At 52.9% G+C, this 9,029-nt stretch overlaps 1 protein-coding gene across 1 annotated transcript in view; it reads left to right on the top strand.

The window, feature by feature from the left end:
* The window catches only part of EHD3 (EH-domain containing 3), a 29,066-nt gene extending 20,552 nt beyond the window's left edge, over positions 1-8,514 (top strand). Inside the window, exons 4-6 of the mRNA XM_010845286.1 lie at positions 2,140-2,552; positions 3,255-3,419; positions 6,325-8,514. Of these exons, the coding sequence (XP_010843588.1) occupies positions 2,140-2,552; positions 3,255-3,419; positions 6,325-6,852 (1,106 nt within the window). The 3' untranslated portion in view covers positions 6,853-8,514. The remainder of the gene's footprint in view (positions 1-2,139; positions 2,553-3,254; positions 3,420-6,324) is intronic.
* The last annotated feature ends 515 nt before the right edge of the window (positions 8,515-9,029 follow it).

The raw sequence follows: 9,029 nt of genomic DNA on the forward strand, positions 1-9,029 counted from the left end.
GCTTATTCACTGTCCCTGGGATGTAAAAGGCAGACCAGGTCTCACATTTCAGTTCTGAGCAGCACGTGCTGATAGAGCACCTACTGTGTGCCGGGGACCATGCTGAGAGCAGGGAAGCAGAGGAGGATGTGCAGGCCCTGCCCCGCCAGCTCCCGATGCAGCAGGAGGACAATGCATCCTGATGGTTCCCTGGGTCAGCCGAGAGGCCGGCACCTGCCTGAGGGGCACCTGACCCAGCCGTAGGGACGGGCACGGCCCTGTTCTGGCAGCATGACCCGGTGTCATCCCTCTCTTGCCCCTCCCCACGCGGGGTCCCATCAGGCTTCCGGGATTTGCCCCACTCCCTCCAGGTCTTTGCAGCGGAGGCTCCTTGTGCAAGGCTACCATCACTGTGAACTGGCGAGGGCTCAGAGGCCGGGAGCCTCTTCTCTGTAGCTTCGCTGGCCCCTTCGATCTCCCTAGCCCATGGAGGGGTGATTGGAGAGCTGGGCTTAGAGCCCGAAGACCTGCGTTCTGGTCCTAAGCCCTGGGCAGTCTCAGCGGCTTGCTTTGAGCCGTGTCAAGTGTCCAGGACTAGTGGCTCTGACTGCCCAGCTGACGGTGAGCAGTTGCCACCAGCGGCCACATGAGGTGTGCTGAGCAGTAAGGGCTGAAATCTACCACACAGGAGGGAGGGACATAGGGAAGGGGCAGCCTGCTCTTCGCAGCCGTCCTCCCCATAGCCGGCACCACCACAGCCAAAACCTTGTCCGGCTAGATTTGGGAGCAGGCCTCAGCAGAAGGGCAGAGGCCACTGAGCCCCACTGCCCTCCCCAGCCACGGCAGAGGGCAAGCTTGCTGGTTCCAGGCACCGCAGCAGCAAGGTCGCGACCTGTTTTCCAGGTTGTTGGGGCACTGGGGCCCGGAAGTCAGTTTGCCTTGATTTTCTGAGCCCTCTGCCCGCTTTCCTGCCTATGGCTCTGAGGGGCTGCCTTCTGGAGGTGAGGTGAGAGCCGCCCTCCACCTGGCTGTGCTGAGGAAGATTAAATCTAGCCAGAGCCAGCCCTTGGAAGGGACGGTGGAGGGAGTGGGTGCAGGCTGCAGGCCCCCCGGTGCAGGCAGGCAGGGACCTTGGGGCTCAGTGGAGCTGCGAGTCCAGCCTGGGCACAAGGAGGGGAGCAGGAGGCAGGGGGCTCACAGGTGCAGGACCACTGCCCGCAGGACTGTGTAGGGTGCCCAGGGCCCTGTAGCCAGGTCTAGTCCTGAACACCCCCTCCCCAACACACACACACATACACACACACCAGCAATTGACTCTCCTCTCATCTCTGAGTCTCTCCTCTGGAAAGTGGGACTGTGCCTGCCTCAGAGGGTGGTGTGGGGGTGAATTGAGGTCGTGATGTGAACTGAATCGAAGTCTGAGGCTCTAACAGTCTCTCCAGGGATTCTGCTGTACTCATGCCGAGGACCTTGTTACGGGCGAGCAGGGGTGCTTGCCTCTCTCTCAATGGCAAGGCAGTTGCCGGATGACCCTCCCTGGTCTCTAATCTTCCTCTGTGAGACAGGGCGGGAACTTATGGCTTTTTCCTTTTGGCTCAGTCTCCCACTCAATGGTGGCAGAGAGCTGTGGGACCCCAAGGTCTCTGCCTGTAAAACCCTGTGGTGTTGGGAGCCAGGGTCTTTGAGCCCACCCAGAACCTAAGGAAGGGCTCCTACCGCCCTGCCAGCGGTGTGGCAGTGGGAAGCGACAGAAGGCCCAACACTTCCATCCTTATCCCGGCGCTGCTGCTCCTGGGCTGTGTGCCCTCGAGCAAGGCACTTTACCTCTGTAAGCCTTACATTCCCATCTATTGCCCTTTATATGGAAGAGGAGACTGAGAGGTGAATCTGCTTCCTCTCTAGCTGCTAGGTGAGCTGAGCATCTCTGGTCCTTAAAAATCTATTAACTAGATACTATTCGTATGCCCATTTATAGATGGAGAAACTGACTCAGAGACAGTCAGTAACTGGCTCAAGGCCAAATAGTGAAAAGATGGAGGAGCCAGAGTTGAACCCAGATCTGACTCCTGAGACCATGTTATTTCCACTGCACTGCCGCCTCACCCCAAATCCCTACCCTTCACCCCAAAGGCCCTACCCCCTGACTCTGCTCTGCCACAGGGTACGACTTCGCTGCTGTCCTCGAGTGGTTCGCCGAGCGGGTGGACCGCATCATCCTGCTCTTTGACGCCCACAAGCTGGACATCTCCGATGAGTTCTCAGAAGTCATCAAAGCCCTCAAGAACCACGAGGACAAGATGCGAGTGGTGCTGAACAAGGCTGACCAGATAGAGACGCAGCAGCTGATGCGGGTGTACGGGGCCCTCATGTGGTCCCTGGGGAAGATTGTCAACACGCCCGAGGTGATCCGGGTCTACATCGGCTCCTTCTGGTCCCACCCGCTTCTCATCCCAGACAACCGGAAGCTCTTTGAGGCCGAGGAGCAGGACCTGTTCAGAGACATCCAGAGCCTGCCCCGAAATGCTGCCCTGCGCAAGCTGAATGACCTCATCAAGAGAGCCAGGCTGGCCAAGGTGAGGCTGCCTCCAGGAGAGGGCCAGCATGGGCGGGGCTGGTGGTTTGGGGATGGGGTCAGCTGCAAGGTGAGAGGGCCACCGCCTGCAGCCCTGAGCTATTGTCTGCCCATGTGAAGATGTCCGGTAGTCACTGCCTTGTGAGCATCAGCCGTGCGCACTCGGAGTGGGTGAGGCAGGGTAGTGTGGTGGTTACGATGACATGCCCTGGTGTCAGATGGCCAGGTCGGAGTCAACTCCATAGTTTACAGTGTGATCCCAACCTCAGCAAGGCCCTTAGTTGCTCTGTGCCTGCTTCCACATCTGTGAAATTAAAGGGTTAGAAGACAACATAGAATAAAGATGGGAAAGCCCTCATCACAGTGCCTGGCATCCTCACAAGTGCTTTGTTCGTGTTAGCTGTTGTTACAGTCTTCCTCATCAACATCATCATCAGAATTACCATCCCTGTTACTGCTTTGACCTCAACCTCCTCACAAGCTCCCCTTTCCCCAAGATCTAGTGAAACAGCTCAGTGCTGTAAGCAATGGAAGAGAAAGAGGATGGAGACAACTTATTTCAGAAGTAGGAGCAGGAGCGGAGATTTGTGGGAAAAGATGGGGTGAGAGGTGCCCTGGAGGGAAGGAAAGAACTTGATCTTGATGGTAAAGGAAAGAACTAGAGGTCTTGATCTGAAGGCTTCTCCCTGCCCCTGTTATTCAGGTTCACGCCTATATCATCAGCTCTCTGAAGAAGGAGATGCCCTCCATGTTCGGAAAGGACAACAAGAAGAAGGAGCTGGTGAACAATCTGGCTGAGATTTATGGCCAGATTGAGCGGGAGCACCAGATCTCACCTGGGGACTTCCCCGCCCTGAAGAGGATGCAGGTAACAAGGGTCTGGGGCCTCCAGGAAAGGGACAAGCTGACTGAGCAGCTCAAGCTTGGAGTAGACCACCCTAGGATGTCCTGGGGATACTCAGCCCAGAATCAACAGGCAGGCAGGTAGCCCTGGGCCTGCCCTTCCTGCTTGGCTGACACTGGCCCAACAGGTGCCAGACCTGGGCCCTGGGAGAAACATGGAGACCCGGTGCTCCCAGTGAGCAGCGGTGTTAGAGGGGGCTCTGATACCTCCAGCTTATGACCTTCCCTTGTCCTGGTCACCACCAGTTTGGAATCCTCACCACATCACGTGAAACAGGACGAGTCACCTGACATCTCTTGGCCCTTCATTGCCTAAGTTTACTGCTGAGATCTGCCTTGGCAGTGATTTGAACATACGCCACCGAGAAGCAGAAGTCTGCACAGGAGTTTGTCATCTTTGGGTTGCACCATGGGCGCCTCTCTTGGGCCAGGGTCGGTCACACATAGTTTCTTATGTCCCCCAAAACAACCCTCTGGGGGAGGCATTTCATCCCCCTTTCACAGGTGAGCAAACTGAGGTTTACAAATGTAATTAACCTGCCTGTGGTTTTAGTAATGTTTACGTAGGCTGCAAATAGAAACCCCAGGAGCTGTCCAAGGTCTAAGCAAAAACCTACCACACCCTGCTAACTGGATCCTCTTTAACATTCTGTCTCTTGTCTACATGTTGAGGCTACAAAAGCACCACCTTATATGGATATTGTGAGCAGAAATCAGATTAATGTTTGTAAGGTAGTTAGCATGGCCTGGCACAGACTATGCTGTTTAAATGCAGTAGCAAGTTAGGTGAGATTTCTCCAGTAGAGGAGGCAGGGAGATGACCACAAGGAACCTACCCCTGCATGATTTTTGCAACTTTCCATGATTCTGTAATTATTTAAAAAGGAAAAGTTTTCAAGAATTAGGGAATTAGGAAAAATAGCAAATGTAGTAGTAATATTGTTTTTGCCCTTGTTGCTCAGAGGGTTTCAGAACATCAGTGTAGTCCCAAATGTATGCATTTTTGCTTTCCTATCTAGTAAAAGAAAAAGAAAGAAAAACATAGATGTCCAGAGTATGCATTTGTTTGTGTATCCATTCGTTCCTGTAACTATCCACATCGAGCCAGTCACTTGTTTCAGAATTGTTTTCACATAATTTGGGCTTCAACTTTCAGTTTCTCTTTCTGTTAAGAATTTAATGATCTGTAAGCAAACTTTGGGGAAGATGACATTTGAAAGGGATCATATGACTTTTTAACGTGAGGAATTCTTTTGCAACACAGATGGTTTCACCTTCTCGCTTGTTTGCCCACCTGATGTCAGGTTCTGTTAAGGATGCTGGTTCAGTACATAAAGAACTGTACTGTGGGGACATGTGTGTGGGCTGATGGGAGTACTCATTGTGGAAGACACTGGGACCCCTAGTTGGGAGCCCACAAAACACACCTCGACATGGACAGGCTGGGAGAGGCAGGGACCAGGGAGGTTGTGCCCAAGGGCAGGAGAAAGGGCTTGTCTGCTCCACCCTCCACATCGCTCCCAGCCCCACCCTGGAATGGAGGTAAGGATGCCCAGGCTCACACTTGGTCTTGAAATATAGCCATGAGTGTTTTCTAAATTTTTCTGTAGTGTGCTTGTCCTGAGACTGTCCCCTGTAAACTGACCTCCTCCCAGTATCCCGAGATTGCTGTGGCCAGAGCCAGGGTGGAAGCCAGAAGCTCTCATCTTGTCATTATAGCGGCCAAGGAGAATTTGGGGATATTTGAGACCTGGGACCTTTAAAAATGGCAAAGACATGCAAAGCAGAACACATTTCTTTTACCATGGAGTGTGGTGGTCATGGGAAGACAAGGAGGGGAGCTTTTATTAAAGCTGCCAACCTGCTCCTGCCTCCTGAGTCGGAACCCTCAGGGAGAAGCTGATCATTGAAAAATCCCTCAAGCATCCTGATTAAGAACCACTGGCTTGGGAATGACCTTTGGCTTCTACTGTGATTTATTTCTCATTGCCTGTACCTCCCTTTTTCCTTCCTGAATGGTGATAGAATGTGATTTCCCACTCTCAGAAGGTCACAAGGAAAAGAATGAGCTCATGTAGTGGAGTGTGTTTTCAAGTGTAACCCTTATTGAAGTACAGACCCACATGACTCAGTCTCAGAGGGGTGGTGCATTCAAGAGCCACTCACTGTTCAATCAATAGCCAAAAGGAACTGAGAAATTTAATGACTGTTGTCCCTTGGAATGCACCTGGGATTGGTTCCAGGACCCTCCACAGATACCAAAATCCATGGATGCTCAAGTTCATTATAATATAAAATGATGTAGTATCCACAAAAGCTGAGCCCTCAGATATGGAGGCCTGACTGTATTTGCTTCCTAGAACACTAAAGGAATCCAAACAGATGAAAATGAAGTGAAAGTGAAAGTCGCTCAGTCGTGTCCAACTCTTTGCAACCCCATGGACTATACAGTCCATGGAATTCTCCAGGCCAGAATACTGGAGTTGGTAGCCTTTCCCTTCTCCAGGGGATCTTCCCAACCCAGGGATCGAACTCAGGTCTTCAATTGCCCCCAGATTCTTTACCAACTGAGCCACCAGGGAAGCCCAAGAATACTGGAGTGGGTAGCCTATCCCTTCTCCAGCAGATCCTCCCAACCCAAGAATCAAACTGGGGTCTCCTGCATTGCAGGCAGATTCTTTACCAACTGAGCTATCAGGAAAGCCCCAAACAGATCAAACCAGTTGTTAAATCCTTCTTCTCCAACCCCTGCAATTAGCCTCTCTCCTGAAAAATCCACCAAGAGTCAATATATCTTTTGTCTCTTTCTCTCGTATCTTTTCTGGGCCCACTGTCTTCTGTCCTCACCTTTTTTCTCTCTCTCTTCCCAGGACCAACTACAAGCCCAGGACTTTAGCAAATTCCAGCCCCTGAAAAGCAAGCTGCTGGAGGTGGTGGATGACATGCTGGCTCATGACATTGCCCAGCTCATGGTGCTGGTGCGCCAGGAGGAGACCCAGCGGCCCGCCCAGATAGTGAAGGGTGGAGCATTCGAGGGCACCCTCCATGGCCCCTTCGGGCACGGCTATGGGGAGGGGGCCGGGGAGGGTATCGATGATGCCGAGTGGGTGGTGGCCAGGGACAAGCCCATGTATGATGAGATCTTCTACACCCTGTCACCGGTGGATGGCAAGATCACGGGCGCCAATGCCAAGAAGGAGATGGTGCGCTCCAAGCTGCCCAATAGCGTGCTGGGCAAGATCTGGAAGCTTGCCGACATCGACAAGGATGGCATGCTGGATGATGAGGAGTTCGCACTGGCCAACCACCTCATCAAGGTCAAGCTGGAGGGGCATGAGCTGCCCAACGAGCTGCCCGCCCACCTTGTACCCCCCTCCAAAAGGAAGGCCACCGAGTGATGGGAGGCGGGGAGGTCCAGAGCAGGCAGGTGTTAGAGGAGATGGGAGAGGCAATCACACACACACACACACACACACTCACACACACACACACACACATACACAGATGTTGAGACTGGCACTGCAGATTAAGAGGGAACAAGGATCCCCAGGTTTCCAGGATACATCTCCAAGTGCTCAGAATTGGCTGAAACACAGAAGCACCCAGAGTCCCAGGAATCATGCCTCAGTCTCCATCCCTCTTTCCCTCCCTGGTCCCACTGCCCAGAGACCCACCTTCTCCTGTGGAGGCCGTTCACTCGGCCACAGATGGCCCACCCACCTCCAGATTCCCCAGACCCAGAGCAGACGGAAAAGGCTTTTCACTTAATAGACAATCCACTTTTTTCTATGCTTTATCCCCACCTCTTTGACTTGCTAACATGAAATCTGCTCTGGGGCCAAGAGATGGGAGGGGAGGGGGCTTCCGCAGGGAGGGGAGTGAAGGGGGAAGTGTCCTCAGGGAACCAGACCCCAGACTTGAAGAGACGTAGCCACAACCATGAGCCCTCTTCTTTCCCATGCTGAGGCTCTGACTGCCTCGGCAGACCTGGCTTTAAACTTGCTTGCATTTCCTTTCAAAGAATCCCGGAACCAGAGAGAGAAGGGAAAAACTTGGCAGGAAAGAAAACAAAGAAACTGCCCTGTTATCTGTTGCTCTCGTAGCCAGTCAATGGTGGTTTTATTCCACAGATTTTGTGAGATCCCTGTTTTTCGCACCTGGCCTCTGTGTGGATGCTTGTACTTGGCACATTTATCCACCCCTTCTGAGTGCCAGGAGCTGCATCAGGCGCTTCATATACCTTATTCCAAGTTGTCCTTAACCACTCTCCAAGGAAGTCTGTGTTAGCCCCTCCCATTTGAGCCTGAGACTCAGTAGAGTTCGGGTGACCCTCCCGGGTCACACAGCTCACATGTGATGGGGCTAGGGCCACAGACTCTGCCCTCTGCTGTGATGATGGACAGGATCCCTGTGTTTCTGGCTAATGACAAACTGTAAAGAGTTAGCTGAGCACGCAGGCCCCTCACGGGCTCCCAGAGAAGGCTGGCAAGGGAGAGGGGCCAGCCAGCACTTGGTGGGCCATCAGTCTGGCCATCTGTCACAGCACAGAAGCAAACCGTGCCTTCTGGCGATTCGCCCCATGTTCCCAACCTCACAGAAGCCCAACAGCAGCAGCAGGAATGTGAGCTGGCCTGTTGGGTGCCGTTTGCCTCTGACTCTGCTCCGCCTCCCACCCCGCAGCCTGAATCATCCCGGCTCAAATGCAGCCTCCAACTCTTCTCAAGTGGGACCTCCTGCTAACTGTTGAGAAGGCCAGTTCAAGAGGTCTGAGGCCATGTTCTCTGCAGGACCCACGACTCTGCAGTGTCTGGCAAATCCCCACCATTCCTGATGCCCTACAGCCACACTTACAGTCTCTCCCTTGGCTTGCTTTGTGGCCACTGAACCAATCACTTTGTATGCTATGCTCCTACTGTGATGGAAAACAAAAACAAGTATAAGTTATTTTGTATCTATGTTCAGACTATATAGAAAATATTCTACGTATCTACAATGTGCTTACTACTGCAGTGCATTTGTCATTAGTATTCATGTTAATACAGCACATTTATCCTTTGGTATCTGCTTGGCCATGGAGCATGATTACGTGGGAGGCTGACGGAGAGGAGTTTGGTTCTTAACTCGGGCATCTCTGGCAGAGGATCGGGGCCACCCATAGCCAGCATCCACAGGTAGCGTCCCATTGGCCTGGTGCTTCTCCAGGCCCACTGACTACCCAGGCTGCCTGGTGGAACCACCCTGCCACTCTGGAGGGAAGATGGTCCCCAAATCCTGGGCTTCCTTCTGCATCCACACATTTCTCTTTCTCATGAAATGAAGACCAAAGGAAAACCAAGGCACAGAGGTCCAGCCTCCTCTAATTCAGGTGCCAAGCCCTCAGAGGACCATTTCTCAGCTCTATCCTTTATTTCAACTGAAGAGGAATGGGAAGGACAGCAGAGTGAGGGGAGGTTTCTGTCCTTCTTTTAGATGGAGAGGGCTGTCTGTCGGTCCCCTCACCCCGCCTTTGCACACACACGTGCCACTTTCCTGCCCTTCCTTTCCCCGTGTCTCTGCCCTCCCTTCTTCAAGGCTC

The sequence above is a fragment of the Bison bison genome, unplaced genomic scaffold (genome assembly GCF_000754665.1).
Source record: "Bison bison bison isolate TAMUID 2011002044 unplaced genomic scaffold, Bison_UMD1.0 scf7180017864215, whole genome shotgun sequence".
In the NCBI taxonomy this organism is placed as follows: Eukaryota; Metazoa; Chordata; class Mammalia; order Artiodactyla; family Bovidae; genus Bison; species Bison bison.